The sequence below is a fragment of the Sebastes fasciatus genome, chromosome 16 (assembly GCF_043250625.1).
Source record: "Sebastes fasciatus isolate fSebFas1 chromosome 16, fSebFas1.pri, whole genome shotgun sequence".
NCBI classification, from domain to species: Eukaryota; Metazoa; Chordata; class Actinopteri; order Perciformes; family Sebastidae; genus Sebastes; species Sebastes fasciatus.
In genome coordinates this window covers 6,504,190-6,528,115 of record NC_133810.1, presented here as the reverse complement: position 1 = coordinate 6,528,115, position 23,926 = coordinate 6,504,190, and the positions used below count along the sequence as shown (strand labels likewise).

The 23,926-nt window shown below is 42.8% G+C and overlaps 1 protein-coding gene across 6 annotated transcripts in view; it reads right to left on the bottom strand.

The window, feature by feature from the left end:
• gria4b (glutamate receptor, ionotropic, AMPA 4b) overlaps nucleotides 1-23,926 on the bottom strand; it is a 109,094-nt gene that overhangs the window by 44,620 nt on the left and 40,548 nt on the right. For all 6 annotated transcript variants that reach the window (XR_012590433.1, XR_012590432.1, XM_074611898.1 and 3 more), the window contains exons 3-5: nucleotides 12,273-12,512; nucleotides 3,858-4,042; nucleotides 1,007-1,060 (exon numbers count right to left, since the gene is read on the bottom strand). Coding sequence is in view for 4 of the 6 variants with exons in the window: in XM_074611898.1 (XP_074467999.1) it covers nucleotides 1,007-1,060; nucleotides 3,858-4,042; nucleotides 12,273-12,512 (479 nt within the window). In the remaining 2 variants the exon portion in view is untranslated. The remainder of the gene's footprint in view (nucleotides 1-1,006; nucleotides 1,061-3,857; nucleotides 4,043-12,272; nucleotides 12,513-23,926) is intronic.

Genomic DNA, 23,926 nt, shown 5'->3' with positions numbered 1-23,926 from the left:
GTTTTTGTTAGGAAGTTAAAAAGGTTATAATTCACTCTCTATTACAGAATCTATTTTACATTGCTATGAAAACATCTCCTTCAAACATACTTGCCAACCTTGAGACTTTATTAGCAAGCTAAGTTGGCTAAGTAGCCAGCGGGCTGGTGGCCAATAGCAGCGCTGTAAAAACAAATTGAGGGCGTATAAATCTTTGGATGTCTATAGTTAACTATCCTTCAGTAAAGTCAGTCAAAAAGAGAGTCGTGCAATATCGGCGAAGTGTTTCACAGATGGAGAGAAAGGGTTGCTCATAGTTTGTAGATGTGTAACTTTCTTTTGTTTTGCCTCCAGATAACAACGTGACGTCATCATGACGTTGACACAAAAAGGGTCTATAGCCCTTTAAAGGTCCCATATTGTAAAAAGTGAGATTTCCACGTCTTTTATATTATAAAGCAGATTTAAGTGATATATAATTACTGTGAAAACACTCAATCCATGGAGAAACACACACAGCCAGTATTCAGAAACTGTGCGTTTGAAACAAGCTGTTAGGATTTCTGTCCATTTGTGATGTCACAAATTTACAATATTTAGACCATTTCACAGTTTTAAACGTAAACATACTAAATGTGTCCCAGTTTATTTCCTGTTGCAGTGTATGTGAATGACATCAGCTGACAGGAGGTAAACATGGACCCAGACTGTTGCCTAGCAACGCAATACCGTTACCATTCTGTTGAAATGCACTTAAACAGAGCGTTTCAGACAGATCATGAGTACAGGTATATTCAGACAGACAGTATGAGAAAAGTAATGTGTTTTTTGAACATTAAAGCATGTAAACATGTTCTAGTAGAAACCCAAAATACAAGTATGAACCTGAAAATGAGCACGATATGGGACCTTTAAAGACACAGTCTGCACATAAACACCGTCGGAACGAATGGACAGAAAGTACAGGGAGGTGATGGTGAGCAGATATGAGAAGGTACATGCGGTAAAGAGAAGAAAGGAAACTCACCAGGTTGGCCATGATGTAATGGTAGCCTTTGACATGTTTCCCGACACTGACGATCTGCGAGGAGGCGGAGCAGAAATCAACGTTAACCTGACTGGATTACAGCATAGCATACGTTAATCACACTAAACGATGCATGTGACAGGCGAGTGTGGCGCGTCTTGACACGGTGGGACCGTCGAGGTTTAATCCATAGAAGATGGGACGTCTAAACAAATGAACGGGCGGTCATGTCAGCGTCTCACTGAGGAAGTAAACACTTCACGCTTTCACAGACATGACAATGCTTCTTCTCCACACACACACAGGAGCACAAACACAGAGCTGCATCTTGGTGATAAAAACTGATTTTGAAAGCTGACATCTGCTGAGAAATCCCACCGGACATCCAAGACATCCAGTTAATAAGTTAATAAAAAAAATACTCTTGATTGATGTCAATTCCCCAACATGCTCCACTGCTGTCAAGACCTGGGCAGCAGGTTGTGAAACTCTCCGACAGCTGTAATATGAAAGATTAAAATACGAACATACATCCATTATATTGATCTGGATCACAACATGGAGCTGGAGGAGAGATTAACATCCGATCCAGACTACTGAGAGGTCGGACATGAGTCAGTTTGTTCGTATTAAAGGATCTGAAGGTTTTCATTTCGTCAGTTGAAAGTAGGGCTGTCTTGAATACTTATGAACATACTTATAGTTTATAAGTATCTCCAATGCATTTTGTGTGTGAATGTTTGCATAAAAGTGGAAAAAACTCAATAAATTTGTTCTAATATTGTCTGATTATTATTGTGGTTATATTGAGGGGAAAAAATCCTTTTAATATTGATCTCCTCAACAACTTAAAATGTGCTCTTTACAGTGTTTTATGGTTTATCACGCTTGTTTTGTGTGTAAGAGATGATAATTAAGTGCTACATTTTATACAGTGCTCTTTAAAAGGCAGAACAAGACATGCATATTTAACCTTAAGCTGCTGCGGCCTTTACGTTAATGCGCTGGCATTCAACTTGTGTATGCTGGAAATGTTACAGATCCGACCTATCAGTGACTTTAAAGGAAATGGGACTTTGCTGTTTATTCAGACGCCAACATGAAACATTGCTGACACATTTATATATATATAAGGCAATTCTTGGTCCTTGCTCCTCATCATGCAGAAAAGTGATGGACAATACTCGTTTGCGTTCTCAGGACTTCTTTATGCTTTCTGTCCCAAAATGCATGTACGGAAGTTGGAAAAAGGGATTTTTTGTATTCTGTTAAATGCATTTAAATCTAAAACGAAAGAATTAGGAGCAGATCCCTTAAAGGGATAGTTCAGGTGTTTTGAAGTGGGGTTGTATGAGGTACTTCTCCATAGTCAGTGTATTGCCTACAGTAGATGGAGTTTGGAGAAACAGACAGGAGTACCAGCACGGGAGCAAAGCAATGTACTGCTGTGGACGGGGGCAGCAGCAAAACTTATTTTACACACTTAAAAGAATCAATATCAGTTAATGTGTACGCTATATTTAGAATATTTTCGCCAGTTTACCTCGCTGTCAGACAGCTATACAGTCCATGTTTCCGACGGGGGACTGCAGCTGTTATCTATGTTCTCACCAAAGCAACCAGACTCGCTGCCTCGATTGGTTAGTTTGTTTGTGTTATTGTGTGACTTTGGTGAACCCAAAGTTACACAATAACACAAACAACAGGCAACTCCCGTGTTCTGCGAGGTAAAATTACAGGAGTCTTGTGGTTTTGACAAGAGCGAAGATGAATACAACGGCTTCAGTTTCCCGTCGGAAAGGTAAAGCAGTGAAAATATCCTAAATATAGTGTGCACTTAAACAGATTTTTTTTGGGGTCTAAAAAAACTCTCCTGGTTAAATAAAGGTTAGATAAAACATAGAATAAATTACAAGGTGCATGTCTGAAAAGGGCTTTTTTCAGTACACTACTGGAACATTTAGTCACCTTTCTTGGACTTTAATTTCAACTTTAAGCCAATTATTTTGCAGCTACTACGGTACAGTTTGTACAACTTGCAAATGAGCTGCCAGCACATTACACTCCCATCTGTAAGTGAAACACATTCGGAGACATTCAAAGTAACATCTGGTTGCTTCTAAGCCTTGATATGTGCTGACCGCGCTGTTAATAAGCAGCTAATGAGGCCCAATTATGTATTCAAATCCTGGTCCTGGATCAGGAGCATTTGGCAAGATGCAAAGATGAAGAGGACGACAGTTGGAATGAATACAGGCTAAAATAGATCTTCATGTTGTTGGCAGCGACTCGGACCACCGCCTGCACAAAACAAGTGTATCATCACACAAATACGACAGTCCGTCACATCTACTAGTGAGATGTTGTGAGTAGGAAGTCATCTGCTGTCTGCGGCAAAAGAGACTCTCACACATCTGCAGAGTAAATTGTTAGAACTGTGACAGATGTCAGAGTGGAGATTTCCTGAATAATTGAACAATTACAGAGACACCAGTTGTCCCGGGGAAAGATGGAGGTATGAGGAGAGGAAGAGGAGGAGGAGGAGGAGGAGGAGGAAGGCACATATCATATTCTGAGTGTGCTTATGCCAACTAACACCACCTGAGATGCAAACAGACTGTTCTCATGTTCAAAACTTTCTAATTAGCACAAACATGCTAAAAAAAAAGTGACACAAACAGTGAGTAAAGTATTAACTTCTGTTCGTAGTAGATATTCAGTTTCTGGAATCCTGTTGTTCCATTTCAGAGAAAAAAGTTTAGTAATTAAAGTGATTTTGCTGATCTTATGGTATGAATATAAAGAGATTTACACAGATAACAACTAAACGCTGCTGTCACGGTGGCATCACCTGCTCCAGCATGTTCTGCAGTCTCTCGGCCTCCAGGTCGATGACGAACTTCTTCTCTTGTCTCCGGTCCAGATCCTCCAGCAGCCGTCGGTAGCTGGCGTCATTGAAGTTCTCCACGCAGATGGCGCTGACCTGCCAGTTGTTTTGTCCCGCCTTCTCCATGATGGCCTGCAGGATGGCGTATCCTGATGCAGTCAGACACACAGGACCAGACACGTCAAATAAAATACAGGGAACAGCTTAACTTCACACAACACACTACTATCTATTTATTTACTGTATCATAATGTAAAATAATGTTGTATTTATGTACTATTCATTTGTTTAGTCTCTCAAATCTGATTATACTGGACAATTCAGTGCAAGAGGAGGTGTTCTCTTTGTGTAACGAGGTGACCTGGTCTAAAGGCCTAAAAATGTCTTATTCAGCTTTCGGATGTAGTTTGCTCCACCCTCACGTGTCCCTTCTGGTTGCAAAGAAACATGATGGCGACGGTCAAAAACCAAGATGGTGACGGCAAACAACTAAGATGACGACGGCCAAAAACCAAGATGATGACGGCCAAAAACCTAGATGATAACGGCCAAAATATCAAGATGACGACGGGCAAAAACCAAGATGACGACGGCAAACAACTAAGATGACGACGGCCAAAAACCAAGATGACGACGGCCAAAAACCTAGATGATAACGGCCAAAATATCAAGATGACGACGGGCAAAAACCAAGATGACGACGGCAAACAACTAAGATGACGACGGCCAAAAACCAAGATGACGACGGCCAAAAACCTAGATGATAACGGCCAAAAACCTAGATGATAACGGGCAAAATATCAAGATGACGACGGGCAAAAACCAAGATGACGACGGCAAACAACCAAGATGACGACGGCAAAAAAACAAGATGACGACGGCCAAAAAACCAAGATGATAACGGGCAAAATATCAAGATGACGACGGGCAAAAACCAAGATGGTGACGGCAAAAAACCAAGATGACAACGGCCAAAAAAACAAGATGGCAATGACAAAAAAGGCCAAAAACCAAGATGACGACGGCCAAAAAGGCCAAAAACCAAGATGATGACGGCCAAAAACCAAGACGCAAATGAAAAATAGTGCATGTATCGCATGGTTGTCTGTGTGCGTATTTTGATGCAGATCTGGATCCATTTTCTCTGTTTCTTCCCTGAATGCTTGTTATCTGTCAGTGTAACACCTCCTGAATTTGTTTACTGATGCAACTGAGGCTGATTTACTTCCTGGCTGAAATATGGCACATTGGATGATGTGAAAAGACAAAACACATTGCTTATAATTACTGGTTTGACTCTCAAACTGGCTTTAGTTGACACAACGTCCTTGGCAAAACAATCTCTTTCCAATGTAAAAGAAACTCCTCTAAAGCTCTTAAGTTTTTCCAACCAGCTCCTGGCTTTTGGTCCAGACTCCATGAGTCTGATGTGACACTAGACTCTCGACGTGGGTGTGTGGGGGGACCCTTGCTGTCAGGTTTGTGTATGAAGAAGATGAGTGTCAGAGAGGAAACCGAGGAGCTGTGAGGGCGGCTGTTCTCCAGCAGGAACAGATGTCCCCCTTAAACGGCCCCTCCTGGTCGCCATCACAATCTGGCAACCCGTCTCCCTTTGCTCCCAATTAGTGGATTAACCTGTGCTCTGGCAACCCGGCTCCCTCTCCACCTCCTCTATCCCCTCCCCGGATCCCTGCTCCCCATTAGAGGGATGTCGGTGCCAGGAGGGACTGCTGGTTGAGACGTTAACACGCCATGTATCATCTCCGGATGTCCTCAGTTACCCCTGAAGGAAGACCTGGTTCATGACCAGAAACCCAGATGGGACGCAATCATTTTTCATTCTCTCAGATACAACAAAAGACAAATGGGGTTTCAAAAGCTAGAAGAGATCAAATGTGCTTTGATGAGGTCTTTGTTCTCTGTTTTATTTTATGCCATTATTATTAGTTGACATTAGAGAGATGGCGAATAAAAGGTCTCCTGTTGGACCTGAATCGTGGATGTTGCGGTTCACAGTCGGCAACACAGTGCCCCCCTTTTTCTTTTTAAAGGCCAGAATTTTATTATATTCTACTCGACAAACTTGCCTGTTGAAGCGTATAGAAGGATTTTACTTTTTTACCACTTTTGCCAAGAAATATGACGAGGAGATCATGCATAACCAGCCCAGTCAGAGCAAGTGGCTCATGACGATCCGGAGTCAGTTACTGAGATATTTCAGTCTTCTATCTTCTCTTGGGGACAAAGATAGTCGTCTGTTAATTGATCAATCTCAGTTTACAATGCACATCTGTTTTTTTCTCCAAGGAGGAAAACCCAAAACAGAAAAAAGCTGCTTTCAAGACACTCAACGTCTCCAGCTCTCCTGGTGTGAACACACTTTATTTCTTTACTTAGCGGCGTCTGTGTCTACCTGCCGAGGGACCGCACCGCAGTCGGATACTAGCTGGTGGCTAAATCAGATACAAAGCGTCTCCTATTATTGCTGGAAATGAAGCTTTGCATTGACAAATAAACAGAGTAAAAGGAGAGACTGTGTGTTTGCAGGGTGAGACGCCACAGGCAGGGATAAAAACAACTCCCTGCGGTAGCTGCAGCTACTTTGCTGCTATTGACTGTATTGACTGAAGCTGCTTCAGCTACAAATGAGCAGCTGTTTTGGCTCACTGTTAGTGTGAAACATGTCATTACTCTGCTGTGCTGCTATCCTTCTCGTTTGGCATGGAGTCAATATGTTTGAGGGCAGAGGTGCGATAGTATGATGGTGTAATGTAAAACCTACACTGTGAATAAGTAGTGGAACTGCTTCATTATGCTTTTAATCACAACATGACACCAGACTGCAGAGTAATAGCTTCTTTTGAGGAGTCTCCATGAATTTCATTTGTTTGTACAAACCAACATTTTTTGTTTCTTTTATGCTACAAACTGACTTTTTAATGTTTCCAGCTGATTCATTTTAAAAGGAGAAGCCGATAAAATGTGTCTTAAACACACATTCTCACTCCTAACTCGTCAAATACCGCCGCTTGGTCAGCGCCCTTTGACATCGGAGACAAAGTGCTTTTGGACGGAGAGAGGACGGCGTGTCAATAAGCGCTCGTTACATGCATAGTGTCCTTTCAAAATACATTTACATTTTCCCACGAGGGTAGGTTTAGGCAACACAACCACTTAGTTAGAGTTAGGAAACGGTCGTGGTTGACGTTAACTTCACTGACTAGTGACTCATGTGACTTTTGCTTTAAATTGCTTTAAATTAAATATAAGGCCATTACAGTGGCGTCCAAAAAACAAGTTGGCGACGGCCGAAAAAATGCAGAACTCAAGGCTTCTAAACAGCAGTCCACAAACCAACGGGTGTCGTCACGGTGACTACCTCCACTTCTTATATACAGTCCATGGTCGTCTCGGATGAAGCCACAACATAAAGAGCCAAGATGGCGTCGGCTCGAGGCAGAGGAAATGCCCATCTTCCTCATCTCCCACCCGGCACTTTCATGACTTCATATCAGACTAAAAGGTTCAACTGTTGAGTAAAACTAACAAAAATCTAATTACTAGAATTAATAGTATTAGAATAGAAAACTAAATTAAAACCCACTCCGCTGTTATCTCACCAGATACAAATCAGCAGCTGGAGTGAGCTGCTTGTTCAGTATCTACGGTATCCCATCATGCCCTATTGTGCCGCATGGACAGGAAGCCGCAGTGGTGGCAGTGAAGGCGAGTGCGGCGTGCGAGGGGGGCCAGCTGATTACCAGCTGATAAATGTGTAGCCCCGAGGCTGTATGTGGAGCAGCAGCCAGCCACAATCAGCATCAGCGTCAAAGACACCGCCACCGCCACGGGCCAACGCACGTTGTTCTGATTGAAGCCGAGCTGGACGCTGGATGGAAACAGCTGCAGCGTGCGGCGAGGACAGGAAGTGCACATCTGGGTTTATGTGTGTTTCTTCCCTGTTGATCTCTTCAGTGTGTGACGGATATCGTCAGCGTCTTCATCCTTCCTCCTTCCTCACTGAGTCCTTTCCTTTCCTCTTGTTTCCTCTCCTCTCCTCTTCTTTTCTACCTCCTTGTTTCCTCTGCTCTCCTTTCCTTTCCTTCCTTCTTGTTTCCTCTCCTCTGATTCCCTCCCATCTTCTCTCCTTTCCTACATCCTTGTTTCCTCTCCTCTCATTACCTTTCCTACCTCTTTGTTTCCTCTCCTCCCCTTTCCTTTCCTTCTTCCCTTTTTCCTCTCCTCTCATTTCCTCCCATCTTCTTTCCTTTCCTACCTCCTTGTTTCCTCTCCTCTCGTTACCTTTCCTTGTTTCTTCTCTTTTCATTTCCTTTTCTTCTTCCCTTTTTCCTCTCCTCTCATTTCCTCCCAACTTCTTTCCTTTCCTACCTCCTTGTTTCCTCTCCTCTCATTACCTTTCCTATCATTTTCTCCCTAGTTTCCTCTCTCTTTTCCTTGTTACCTCTCCTTTCCTTTTGTTGTTTCCTCTACTCTCATTTCCTTTCCTACCTCTTTGTTTCCTCTCCTCTAATTTCCTTTCCCCCTTCCTTGTTTCCTCTCCTCTCATTACCTTTCCTACCTCTTTGTTTCCTCTACTCTCCTTTCCCCCTTCCTTGTTTCCTCTCCTCTCATTTCCTTTCCTACCTCCTTGTATCCTCTCCTCTCATTAACTTTCCTACCTCTTTGTTTCCTCTCCTCTAATTTCCTTTCCCCCTTCCTTGTTTCCTCTCCTCTCATTACCTTTCCTACCTCTTTGTTTCCTCTACTCTCCTTTCCCCCTTCCTTGTTTCCTCTCCTCTCATTTCCTTTCCTACCTCCTTGTTTACTCTCCTCTTATTACCTTTCCTCTCATTTTCTCCCTCATAGTTTCCTCTCTCCTTTCATTTACTCTCCTGTATTGTTTCCTAATCTCTTGTTTCCTCTACTCTACAAATTCATGGATTATTTTTGTATATTATTATATACTATATATATTATATATTATTCTGTGTGTATATGTACCTTTATGTACTATATGAGTGTGCGTATAACAGTATTTATGGGACTAGTAGAGGAAGCTAAAGGGAGCAGCTCTGACTACAGTATCTGTGGAGCTGTGGAGCTGCGGTAGCTGTGATTCAGGGAGTCAGACTGGCGCTCATTGACTGAGCTCGGCCATGCGTGGGCTCATTCTACATTATAGTCGATACTGGATGAATGGCTGCCCGGCCCTGTGTGTGTGAACAAAATCCTCAGGCCAAAGTGCTGCCGCCTGCACCCAAAAGCCTCCTGAAAGGCAGCCGCATGCGCACACAGACACACTAATACGTCCGTATACAGCCAGCCAGTCACTGCTGACGTGCACACACACACACACACACACACACACACACACACACACACACACACACACACACACACACACACACACACACACACACACACACACACACACACACACACACACACACACACACACACACACATTCATTCCCTCTAACAAAGACACAAGTCCTCATGACATTTGAGGATTTTAAAATATGCACGTCTGCCTCTTCAGAAGCTGAGTACACTCCTACTCACACTACTACTTCATGGATAGAGTGTGCAGTACAAATACTCCACAAGAAATACAAAAAAAAAAAATAATCTGGAGGACGGTGCTTCTGCTTTCCTCGCAGAAAGAAGACTTTGACTGAAAAATGCTCGTACAGAACTTCTCTTTCATGCAAAACCAGGCAGCAAAAGAGATTTACGGTGATTGCAATCAATAAACACGTCTACAAATGTTTCATTACAACATGAAACAACTAGTAAAATTGCCCTCAAATACGACCGGAGTCCTTCTGAAAGAAATCCAACAAAATAGTTTATCTATGAAGAATGACTCATTCCATCCAACCACAGCTACCCGCGGTGAGCCAGTCATGTTTTTCATATCTGCTGTGTTGCATCCAGTATGTCCTCGACAGCCAGTGTTTCCCACTGTTAGGATGACAGCCACTTCCTCAGAGCGGCTGAGCTCAAACATCAGCCAACAGTCTGTTGAAATACGGCTGCTGACTGATTTCAGCACCACGGACAGAGACATCAGGGCTGTTGAGCTCCAGAGAATTCACCACATATATAACTGGTTTTCTTTTTAAAGGTAGAGTTGGTAAAGATTTTAGAAACATCTTTGCTATAATTGATATTCTCTTTACATCCTGACTAGGGTTGTCACGATTCTCCAAATCAACGATTCAATTTGATTTTCGATTTAAACATGTCGTTGTTCGACTATGGAGTCCTGATTCGTAAAGATCAACAGATCATTGTTTTTGTCATTTACATGTTCAAATTCTTCTTTAAGAAGAGAACTGAACTCCCTTTCATTTAGAAAGTGTTTCAAAAATTAGTCTACAATATAAAAAGCTGCATCTTTTCAATACCAGTATCTGTGTGACCCACCTCAGTACAGAATCAATACAAAAACAAAACATAAATCTCTCTGCAGTGAGTTACAAGTGGGCTGTAATCTATAAAAATATGGTTTTCTTGTCATGTACTGTCGTGCTTGTTTCTCTCTCTCTACTCTGATCGCTGTGTGTCACTGAGGGCAGAGGCGAAGCTTTTGACAACCTGTGAGCGGAGCAAAGAGACGGCAATAGGCAGTCCCGTTAGGTTTTCGCTACCAACATCAGCTGATCTGATTCAACAATGTTGAGCTAAAAAAAACATGCATGTAGGCTGAAATTCAACCGTGGTGTTGTTCTGTCGGGAGATGCAGTGACTTAACATTCAAAAAGTTAAGAGTAGAAGAGCTACGATGAGTAAGGAAACTAACTAACTAACTAAAGTCCGCTAGCCGCTAGACTAATTCATGCAGTGCAAAATGCCACAGACATGCAGGATGTGCCCTGAGTATCATAGCGACAGCGACGGCCTACATTTCCCATCATGCCTGCCTTGTCCCGAGTGCTGGACTAAGTAGTTTAAGTGTTTGTTTTAGTGTTTTGTTAGTGTAATATGTCTAGTCAGAACATGATGGCTTATGTTGCAAATAGTGATTTTTGTGCTGGTTTATAGTTCAAACCATGAGTGAGGTGGCTGTTACATGTCTTAAGTGCAGCTGTAATTTCCTTCATACGCACAGGAGGGGGCGTGGTGCAGAAAATAGAAACAATCATTGATCCTGCTTTTAATTTTGATGATCGCTCGATTTCAGATTTAGAATTGAAATCGTGACACCCCTAGTTTTGATGGCAGATTGAGGCTTAAAGCAAACTAAAAGTCAGCTCCCGTGTCTGTGGGGCAGCGCCGTCGTACAGATAGAGGAACCTTTGTTGTGTTTTCTGAGAACACTTGATCAGATACTAGTGGGTTTTGTTGAGAGGAGAGGAGGCTTTTTACCCAGTGAAGCGTGTACAACCTGAGATAAGAGAAAAGAAGGCAGGGAATGAGTTGTTCTGAAGGGAGGCGGTCCTGATACTCTGTAGCTCCTATAGAGCCAATCTGCTCAGACACTCACTGCAGTCTCCTCCGCAGCAGAGACAGAATGAAACCCCCCCCCCACCACTACCTGGTGGAAAATGTATGAAAGCGAGATGTGGAGATGTGATCCAAGCAGTAGCCCGTATCCATTCTGTCTTGTAATGGAAATGTGACACGGGGGGGGTGAGTAAGTACAAACCTATTGACTCTGAGAGTGTGTGTATGTGGTGAGAGAAGAGGAGAAAAAATGAAAAAATCCACAGAGAGAGAATGAGAGAAATACTGTGTCCTGCTCGTCAGGAGGGGAACGGAGCCAGAGACAGATGGAGAGAGAGGTCTAACACCATCCACAACACTTCTAACAGCAGCTGCACAGCAATATTGATCACTCGGTGGCCCCAAGACATGTCGGGGCTTAAAAACAGCCATTATTTTTGCGCCACGTCCATTCACACCTCTGTGCTCGCCATGTAGGGGGCACAAGGACAAAGACACACCACAAACCCGCCTGCTGCTGCTGACACATTTAGTGCAATTAAATCCAATCATTTTGAATTAAATATACCTATATTTAACTCGTGAGCTCGTGTTTACAACATGGTAAGTCGTGTACACGATATGCTTGGTGTTCAAGTCGTGAGAACACCGCTGCTAGGCAACGGATATATAACGATTTAGCAAGCTAGCAAGTTGGTAACATGATGCAGGAAATGCAAAAGGCATAATGACAGAGGAGTTTTTTTTTTAGTTTTTAAAACGATCCATGGACGATGGGTTTATTTTACTGTGTAACACAATAAAGTCACCAGAGTGGAAGAATCAGTTCACTCGGTGCTTTAAAAGGTCGTCAGTTAGAACACGCTGACGCTGCACGTTTTATTTAAACTTCCAGAGGAAGGACAAAAGCAGTCCGTCGTCATCACTCACCCCGGTCGGTGTCGTACAGGAAGACGAACTTGTTCCAGTCGTAGTGGTCGAGGAGGGACAGCAGCGCCCCCCGGATGGACGGCCGGAGCTGCAGGGTGAACTGGCTCTCGCCCTCGGTGGGGAAGCTGGGCGTGATGAGGGAGATGTGCAGGGCGCTGCAGAAGGATGTCAACGTGTGGACCGAGCGCTTGTCGTACAGGCCGAAGATGGCGAAGACACCGCGGGAATACTGGGAACAAACTGGGGGAGAGAGGAGAAAAAAAAAATATTAATAATTATGAAGATGGAGTTAGTGGGGCTGTCAGACCCTGCTGAAGTCAAATGAGTTTTTCTAAAGATAGCTTTTGTTCACAGGGGCCAAAATCAAAACTAAATGAAAGTTCCTTATATTAACATTTAGTAAAAATTGTAATAAAACAGAGTAGAAATACTCTAAAATATTTTAAAAACATGTCAAATGATTTACATAAAATGAAAGCAGCCAAATGAAGACAAACTGGAAACCAAAACAATGTGCTAAAGAAGGTTAAAAGTCTTTGTAGAGCTGTCATTTGATCGACTGTTTACATAAATAAAAGATGGATGCAGCTTTAAACATAATACATTTGTAATATATTTACATTTCCTTATCGGCCTCTCCTGTTTGAACAAAAAGCTAATTGTTTTCCATCTATTATCCTCAAATGAAGCATCCACACAGTTTATACAACGAGCACGCTGTCAGGCTGTGAATCAGTTCACATATCTTTTATTAAGCACATTTCCCCCCCCGTGATCATTTCATTGTGTAGCAGCAAATCAACAACACACACAATGAGGGCTCATCTCCAGAGACAAACACAGCTTCTTCTTTTTTTTTAAATGATACAAATCTCGGCGCAACGCCAGGAAGCTAATACCAGCAGAGAGGAAGTTTCCAGTTTCCTTTGAATGAATACAAGAAGAACTACGACGTGATATCCATCTTATTGGACAAACGCACCTGAGCAGATGATGAAGACAAAAGAAGGCACGCTGTTCTGAATGACAACTGATGGCTGGGACATGCAGAAATCACCACAGCAATGAATGCTTGGCGCCACGACTGGAGACAAAACAACAAACCATTATCCCACTGATTACCACTTTAAATCCTTTCAAGGGAACCGCTGAATGCAGTAAACACAGATCAAACCCAAACGTATCCGTTTCCTCTGAAGCTTTCATCTCATTTAAACACCGACAAAAGTAGCGACATCTCCTCGTGGCGCGTTGAATCATTCCCCTCGCTGTTGTGTAGATATATTCAGGAGGACGTCTTCCCAGTTAACATAACACATTCACGCCGCTTCACGACTTCAAAACAACACAAAATGAACCCGCGTCTGTCGTGTTTTATTGGTCAGACTTTGAATTAAAACTCCACGTCGTCGTAAAGCTGTGTACACATGCACAGTGTCGCCCGCTTAAGGAGATCTCCTCATTATAGAAAGGTTTGGCTGTCTACAAGAGACGCGCCATAATTGCACACTTTTTACACACAACAACAGAAAGGGAAGATAATGAGCATCCTCTGCCAGTTTCCGGGTACGAGGAGAAATCAGAGCGAGCGGTAAAAACTGGAGGAAGAGCTCAAGATGTTCCTGTTGTTAGAGGAAAATGGGGGTAGGGGGAGGGGGGGAAGCAAACAAGAAGGCTGCTTTACTGACAAAGCCATTGTTTCCATACAGAGAGACGAACTCTACTGTAGAGACAGAGAGCAGCTTCCTGCCTCACTGAGACAAACAGTCAGAGAGACGGTTGTACACACAATTAAAGTACATGGAGGTGCCGGGAACTACAGGAAAAAACACACGGTGGTGGAGTTTGTTGTAACATCACAGCTGAAAGTTTGCTCTTCCTCGTGTCATGACTCATTTAAAGTCAGTGTCGGTGTCAGCCGGGGAGATGTTACTATAAATATTTATCTTCATAGATCTGAAGAATTGCACCTGACTAGACCTGTGATGCCTCATCTCAAATGATGAAACTGTCGACTTTCAAGTCAAACTGAAACCTGAAAGTTGTCCCTTTGATTGCAGTGAATATTCCAACCCGATTTCACACCAAAGTGTGCAATAGACCCGCCTGTCCACCAGAGGATAGCGTGTCAGTGTCACGATTTGCCTCGCAGATACAGGAATATTACACAGCTGTATTGACGTGCAGTAGCAGCAGGAGGCGACAAAGCCATTGACTTAGGAATAGGCAACAAAACCACCTAGTTAGGTTAAGGAAAAACGTCATGTTTGGCCTTAAAATAAGTACGTAACCAAAGTAAAATATGTACGGCAACAACATAACATCACTACAGAAAACGTGTTTGTTGGACCCATCCACCTGAATTCTCCTCTTTTACATCATTACATTGCAGTTAGTACAGACTACATGATGAAAATGACACGCCTAAAGCAAGAATGGGGTTCTTATTGCACACTTTTTGCCTTGCGTAATATCGTGTCATTCACACGCCTTTTTGTGACATTGAATCTAACGTGAAAGGCTAGTGTACATTTTGCTTGTTTTACTGATGAGAGGAAAAAAACAGAGCCTGTTAACTCTTTCTAAATGCATTTATTTGATTTATCAAATATCTTTGTAGTGGCTGGTTTTCCTATTCAAGATAATATACAGTAAGGTGATGCGGAAATGGCAGTAAAACTGATCAGGAAGATTAAATTTACGCACCATTTTACAGCTGCTTACGTAGCACAAACACGGTCTGTCGGACACCGCGCCGGGCAGACACACAGATGACAACCTGCTAAACTAAACTAAATGTGCGGTGGAGACTTTTACTGGGAAAGTGGCTGCATGTGTCCTCGACACTACACGCAGCGTCGTGGCTGCTACAGTAACGCTCCCGGACGGGTGAACTGGGGACTAAGTTGTCTGTTGTGCTCACACACTGCAGCTGGCGCACCGCTGCATGAGACGCACTATGTAGGTAAAAGAAACAACAGCATTCTGACTGATTATTGCACAGATAGGGGGCGCCGTCATGAAAACTGAGAATATATAACATGCATTTCTCTGTATGTTGGGTACTGTTTTGTTTTTTTAATCTCAAAAGAGAGAACAGGTCATTTACAGAGAAGATCTGAATGCTGGAGCAACAAAAAAAATACTGCAGTTACTGCACATATGGACACACCTTCTCCCTGAGGACACCACTGACTAACATTTACTCTGAGGGTGTGTGTGTGTCCATATCGACTGATGAAGGCTCGCAGGATTCGTGGTAGAGAGAGCGTCCACTCAAGCAAGAAAGCAGTCCAGAGGTTGGTAAATCCACACAGCCCACTGATGTCCCCTCAAGGGACGAGATGACATAAAAGCACACACATCCCTAAATATGTCAACCCACCCCCACCGTCTCTCTAGATGCTACTGTACATGCAGAAATACCGGACTGAATAACAACACATCAACATGTGAGGACAGCCGCCGGTCTGAGATGAAAACCTGATCAAACTTTGTCTCCCTCTGCTGCGTTTGTCTCTAATTACTGCCTCATTCATACCACCGACTCCTGAAACTGATAATACATAAAAACAATACTACCACTACAAAAGATGTTATTTTAACTGCTGCACTCTCACTCTCTCTAATCAGTAGATCAGCAGAAGTATAAAGTGCCAGAAAATGGACAATACAAGTATCTCAAAGCTGTATTTCAGAGAATCTTCTTGCCACAAAAAAACGTGTTAAAAGCATCATGAAAAACATCAGCGTTTCGGAAACCCTGCAGCAGCTGTCCGATTGGCACCTCCGATGCTGCAATATTCCATTAAGTTTTTCACCATCGGTCCAACTCTGAACATTACAAAGGATCCCTTCAAGGTCACATCTCCACACATGCAGGAGGAGCAGCCAACGAGACGGTTCTGCTCAGAGAAGCTCTGGCAGACTGGACGGTACAGGACGGAGCTATGTGCCAAATGGCAGATGATGAGTGTTATCCATTTCATTAAAATAGATTGCCTCGGCAACGAAGGAGGAATCCATCAAAACCATAAACAGCTAACAGCTCGGCCAACGCCTCTTCACCAGTCACTTTGTTCAGCATCTTTCCCCCGATGACAAACATGAGGATCACTTCTGGATTTCCATTCGGTCATTCGTCTTGTAATGAGGACTTATAATTAATTGACCAATATTAAGATGTGGACTAGCCAGGATGAGAAACAATGACAAAGTCTGCTTATGCTATAGACCAGACCGGACACATACGGATACTTCCCCTTTATGGGGGATAGAAAAACCAAAGATCCTAGACGAATCCGGTAACCACGTTGTTGTGTGTTCCGCCATCGTTACAGCGGTGGCAAGTCGTAGTGACTCTACTTTCAGCTGAATGCGTCCGTGGTTGCTTGTAGTATCCATCGTTGGAGTAGATTATAAACACAGATGTATTTAAAATTGAACAAAGCAAAATGAAAGGCTTTTACGAGGACACAGCCGCCGTCACTACAGGCAGATTTCTGCAGGAATTGCATTTTTTGACGATTGGATGGCGAGCACTTTCTGTTGTGTAAACTGCACAGAAACCCCCTTATTGTCAATTTAGCTAAGAAAGCCATCCATCCTCTGAATGCTCTAGGTCTCTAGTTTGTGGCTGTAAAGCTTCATGAGGCTGTGATTATCCTAGAGGTCACCACAGGTCGGTTTATACAGTGAGGTCACGTTTAAAAATGTTTTTCTCAATACAATGAAATGGCTCCTATGGGGACTAACATCATCATACATGAATACAGTTGGACTCATTGGATCCACAAGAGTCTCAGCTTTACAGTTTTTTTGTCCCCAAACTGCATGTGATTATCATAAAGTGGGCATGTCTGTAAAGGGGAGACTCGTGGGTACCCATAGAACCCATTTTCATTCACATATCTTGAGGTCAGAGGTCAAGGGACTGCCAATTTTTCCCCCCAAAATTTAGCATAACTTTAGCCTCCTTTCCAAAAAGCTAGTATGACATGCTTAGTTTTTCTAGTTTCATGTGATATATGGACCTTCACTCTAGCTCTAAAACTGAACCTACTACAGCATCTGAAAGACAGTAAAGTTGGTCGGTATCGCCTGCGATCTGCCTATTAATGACGTTTACAGCAAAACAGGACAACCCATTTTCATGACAACACAAAAAAAAGAATTCAATTTCAGAAAAAATCGAAGCGTCTTGAAGTCAGTCTGAGATGTGACAAGTGTGTGACACATGGCGAAGGATTGCTCCAGAGCAAACAGACCGCGGCGTCCGATAGCAGCGATCCATCAGAGTCAAGCTGTATCAAAGAGTTTGCTCTGTATGACCTGGTAGTGATGTGACAGCAGTAGTACTGACAGTGAGTGGGCCGGCCCGGCCTCCTGGACTGGTCCATTTAGTCCCACACCAGCGCTGACCCTGAAACAGCATCCGCTGGCCTCACACTCCACTGCACAAACAGGTCAGAGCACACACACACTCACTGCAGCTCGCTGGGATCAATGGGCCAGACATAGTGCGTGTGACACACTAACAGAGCAACAGAAGCTCTGCTGTCATTTTACATAACACTCGTCTGAAACCAACCAACATCTCTTCTAGTAAAGTAAACCTCATGTGGGTGAAGTGTCGGGGATCATCGGAAACTTAACAAAGCTAAGCTAAGCGTGTTGTTTGCTAAGCTACGCTAAGCTATAAGGTGAGATAAACTTTACCAATCTGGTCCTATCGATGAGCAGGACTTAAACTGCTTCGTCATCTGTGTAAATCCGTGGCGGGTTGAAAAAGGTCCAGTGACACACTTTCCCCTCGGTCCCCCAGGTGTCAGGCCCCGCCCACAGCGCGCGGCGGTTTGACGATGGCTGCCCCCGACCTCTGCCCCCGTCAATATATCATCGATCCCAGCTGCACAGAACAAACCTCCATTATTCACCACTTGTTTTAGAGCAAAAAACATCCAATGCTCTCTGCCGGGGAGTTTTGAGTTATGGCGAATTCTTTGCAAATCATTTGAGATATTCAAATCTGCTTTAATCAATTACAGTTCAGGGGAAAGTGGAATAGTGGCTGATGAATATATGCGTCTGTTTAGCCTGTATTATTTATGGCGTCCTGGATTTCTCCTCCAGTAACAATAAATTCCACAAGATCAGATTTGACTTGAACTGAAGTACTACACAGTTACATTAACAAAACAGCCACACGTACGGAAAAGCTGTCACTATAGGTGGTTTTAAAAAAGGCAAAAAAAAAAAGATAAAATTCCTAAAAATCAATCAGTGATTACGTCTACATGCGGGGTTTATTTCACAGACTTTAAAAAAGTTAAAACTTTAAAACTACAAAGATATAAACGTTTAAACACTAATAATAATTCAAATAATAATATAATACATTAAAAAATTAACTATAAAGTGTGTACCATATTTAGCACATATTTGCCTGAGTCATCATTCATACTACAGTATGAATGTGTTTAATGCATTCTTCTGGATTGGATGCTGCACAAATTCTCTTATTTGGTGCTTCCGATCGGACTGTTATCAGCTCATTAAATGTGCGTTATCAGTCGTTATAAGCCTCATAGATGTGGGTTAGTAGGGGCCTGCTACACCTACTGCGTTGTAAACGTGAAAGCTAAAAGCAAAACGTTGTCAAACCGAATGAAATGTTACGTTTTGAACACAGCAAAACAACTTCTTTATGTTTAGGATACAAAAACCACTTGGTTATAACTATGTTTGAAAAGTGAAAGTGATACTTAAAGGTTGTGAACATAAATGCAACTACACGTTGTTGGTTTCACACAAGATGCAAACTCCAGTCTCGCCAGCGCCTCACTTCCGTTTTTGCTCGGGTCATAATTACTACGGTTGCTAGAGGTCGCTGTTGTGTTCTTTTATTCCTACCATGTGAATAGATGATAAAAACCATCTAGTGGGTGTAGCAGGCCCCTTGTGACCCACATTTATGAGGCTGATAACTACTGATAACACCCATTTAATAAGCTGATAACAGTCTAACCGGCTGCTTTATTTGTGATGGTGGAAAAGCAATTTAGACACTGCATCATAATCAGTTTAAAGTTATGAGTAATCACACCAATAGTTTCTTAAAAAGAACAATGAGGATGAAATGTTTTAGATTTTCACAAAAGAATATTTTCCAACACAAATACATTGTGTGTAGGAAACTTTTCCAGTGAGATCCGGTGACTGGAATTACTGTAATAAGGCCGTTTATGACGGTATTTTGTATCATCAGCCGCTCTTGAAGTGTGTCAAATAGTTGTAATACATGTTCATCGACTCACAGAAAGAGGCGAGCGGAGGTCTTTAATGAAAGAAGGATGGAAAGGGGCGAGGATGAAGCCCCTTTGTGTCCGTAATAGTTTCAACGAGGTAAAAATCCATACGGACCTCTTGTCTGAGCGGCCCAGATGAAAAGAAACCATCAGTATTTTACCGACCGTAAACGTCGCTCACGCCGGGCAGGCAGCCGCTTTGAACACAGCGGCAAGCCATCGCTCAATTCAACACCTCTATTGACACTGTCAGACACAATATAGCGGCTTCAATGAAGCTCATATTCCCTTTATTTAAAGGATTAATTACTCGGGTTGAACGGGTTCCCACTGTGTCGGCTGGACAACAGAGTCCTCATCACTGTAGCTGTCTGACCCATAACAGTAAAACAGTCTCTTAACACTTAAATCATGGCAATTAAACCTTTAAACTGGTGGTGTCCAGGGTTAACACTCAGTTAACGACTGGACATGACTCCTACAACAAGGAGCAATTCAGAATGGGAAAATACACCTGTCAAAAAGGTCACTTATACATGATTTAAAGGTGCTAAATGCGAGATCGGGAGCATTTCTATTGCCGCTCTTTATACTTTATTCACAATTACGTGGAATTCATTTTGTGGGATATATATGAATTACAGTGCATTACTTTCCGTAGGTATAGCTACGAACGTTGTGTGAGCTATAGCCAGTTGGGCACGCTCACATGCAAGAACATGCACTAAAAGCATGCAAAGGCCCAACTAACAAAGCACGGAGAAGCTCTGATTACAACACACACAGAGGGAGAGAGACTTCATTCTCTGCTCAGGTAGACACTACTCCTCTATATCTTTACATAGACAACAGTTGTTTGATGCTACATTAATGCTCTGGATATCGTATAGCGAACCTTTAATAAAGAAAATACCAACAATAATCAATAATGCTTTGCAATGTTAAGAAATCCTATTTCAAAATATTAACGATCTGCAACAAAATGTGATCTTGTTTCCTGGTCTATTGCGTGACTTTCCCTCAAATATCCTACTTACAAACTAACAAACAAACCAGTGGGACAGGAAACAACCTCGTTTGCAGACAAATACAGAAGAGAAACTGGAGCATCTTTCATTCAACGGCTGCAGACTGAATCAGTGTCGTGTTACACCAGCAGGTAACACCGACGCGTCTCTGAAAATGACAACATACAACTCTGTGTGAGACGTACACATGGTGTCTGTACTGCCTCCTTCATTTCCTGTGTGTGTGTGTGTTTGTGTGTGTGTGTGTGTGTGTGTGTGTCAGATTGAATAAGGCCTTTGTGCCACGTGCTCGTGTGCATTCAAGTGCATGTTGCATGCATGTACGCATTTGTGCACATGACTTTTCCTTTGGCACCAAACACACAAAGCACACAGAGAGAGAGAGAGAGAGAGAGAGAGAGAGAGAGAGAGAGAGAGAGAGAGAGAGAGAGAGAGAGAGAGAGAGAGAGAGAGAGAGAGAGAGAGAGAGAGAGAGAGAGAGAGAGAGAATCCCACTGGACATCATCGCAGCACATTTCCACATAATGCATGAGTGCCACTGACAGACCACGTCTCACTACACACACACATGCATGTACACATGAACACACACATGCGCTGTGTGCAGCAGCGCTATATTCTGTCTGCTTGACTTTGTCTCCCACCATGCCCTGGGTTAAAGAGTGGTGGTGGTGGTGCAGGGCGTGAGGGAAGATGAAGCTCTGCACATCATTTACACTCCTCCTCCTCCTCCTCCTCCTCCTCCTCCTCCTCCTCCTCCTCCTCCTCCTCCATTTCCCTCCACTTGGTCATAAAATCAAGCAGCCTGAGGTTGAATGCTAAGAGAACTAGAGGTAGCCTTGTGCACACGTACAAGGAGGAAGCTGGTTAAAACCCATGGTGTCACAACTACAGTATGGTAAGAGCCTTAAAACACTTCTTTCACCAAATCTCATCAAACAACTTCAAATATTCTCATTATCCTGCGGAAACAACCTCCTATATTCAGATAAAACCACGGACTGTATATAAGAAGTGGATGTAGTCACCGTGACGTCACCCGTTGGTTTGTGGACTGTCGTTTTGAAGCTTTTAATTTGGCATTTTGGCCGTCGCCTTCTTGTTTTTTTACAACCAGATGTGACACAAGAGGGTGGAGCTAATACAACCGTACTCTGAATAAGACATTTTCAGGCGAATAAATTGTTACAATTAGGGCTGTCAATCGATTAAAACATTTAATTGAGATTAATTGCATGATAGTCCATAGTTAATCGTGATTATTCGCATATTAATCACAGTTTTCATCTGTTCAAAATGCACCTTAAATGGAGATTTGTCAAGTATTTAATACTCTTATCAACATGGGAGTGGGCAAATATGCTGCTTTATGCAAATATATGTATATATTTATTATTGGAAATGAATTAACAACACAAAACAATGACAAATATTGTCCAGAAACCCTCACAGGTACTGCATTTAGCATAAAAAAATATGCGCAAATCACAACATGGCAAACTGCAGCCCAACAGGCAACAACAGCTGTCAGTGTGTCAGTGTGCTGACTTGACTATGACTTGCCCCAAACTGCATGTGATTATCATAAAGTGGGCATGTCTGTAAAGGGGAGACTCGTGGGTACCCATAGAACCCATTTTCATTCACAAATCTGGAGGTCAGAGGTCAAGCGACCCCTTTGAAAATGTCCATGACAGTTTTTCATCGCCAAAATTTTGCATAAGTTTGGAGCGTTATTTAACCTCCTTCACGACAAGCTAGTAGGACCGATTGATACCAATGGATTCTTTAGGTTTTCTAGTGTCATAGTCTTCACTCTAGCTTTAAAACTGAGCCCACTAGAACCTCTATAAAATCTATAAACTCTAAAATCTATTCAGAAAGCCTCATTACAAACCCTGCAGTAAATAAATGTAATCAAACAAACTGCACCATATCAATCATATCAGAAGCTATCGGCCAAAGATATCGGCAAAATGTTAGTGACACGCATGAAATCTCACAATCAGAAAGTGAACTGGAGCTACACAATTACATTAAGTGCTTCATATACTGCTGCCCCTGTGGGGAAAAACAGCATATGACAGATGGGTCAAATACAGCTATGACCGTAAGTCAGCCATATACAGCAGCCACCAGCTCCGCTAATGGCCCTCTATATATACCAGCTATACTTCTATGGAAAGAGCGGGGAAAACACATATTAGATCTCCAAGTCCAAAAACAACAAATATAACAGCTCATAATGGAGCAGAGATCCTCAGAGAGATCAGCAAGGGGCACAAAACGCTCCAAACTATGCAATGTTTTAAGTGCAACCACCAAGGGATGAGTGAGCTAAACGCCTCGTAAATCCTTTACCACTTAGCATCCATAAAACATGAGCTAACCAGGGGGGAGAGCGAGGAAGAGGGGAAGAGAGAGAGGGGGAAAGTTATTGGGGAATAATGGATAACAGCCAATCAAGCTGGCCGGGCTTCCTGCTAAGATTTCTGCTCTGGTATAGGAAGAAGTGACGGTGGAAGTGAGGCTGTGGAGGAGGGAATGGACACTAAATGACATTATAGCCCCATAACATAAAACCTTTTTGTGACATAAAGCACACAGGTGTAAATAACAAAATTAATGACGGCTGAATTCCATTTGGTTGCTTCAGTTTCACGGTTTTGTGCTCGCCGGCTCGCCGTCACGCTGTCACGACTTCCTTTAACAGAACAGAGCCATCGTTAATGTTATTAGTAACACCTTTACTTCTCCCACTATGACAACTTCCTGGAACGAAACGCCAGCGCTGCTCTGTGGGTGAAACTAAATCCTAAATACTAAAGCTCCTGGTACTTTCAGGGGCGGCCGGCGGCGCTGCTGATCGAGATTGGTCAAGCAGATGTTTCATCACAACAAGGACGGCTGCGAGCAACAAACACAACGTGTGTCAGAAAGGCAACAAAACAGTCCAGGGATAAGATGAACCCCCTGAGATCACTGTATAAAATGACCTGTGGTGACCTCTAGGATAATCACAGCCTCGTGAAACTTTACAGCCACAAACTAGAGACCTGGAGCATTCAGAGGATGGATGGCTTTCCTAGCTAGATTGACAATAAGAGGGTTTCTGAGCAGTTTACACAACAGAAGTGCTCGCCATCCAATCGTTGAAAAATGCAATTCTTGCAGAAATCTCCAAATGTCAAAAGATTTTGAAACCAAATCACAGCATGGCTTTTTCTATGGTGTTCCTCAAGGTATTTGTGTCTTAATGTGGTAATTTGGAGGGATTATTGGTCATTTTTATCCATTATCGAATGGAAAAAAATGGTTA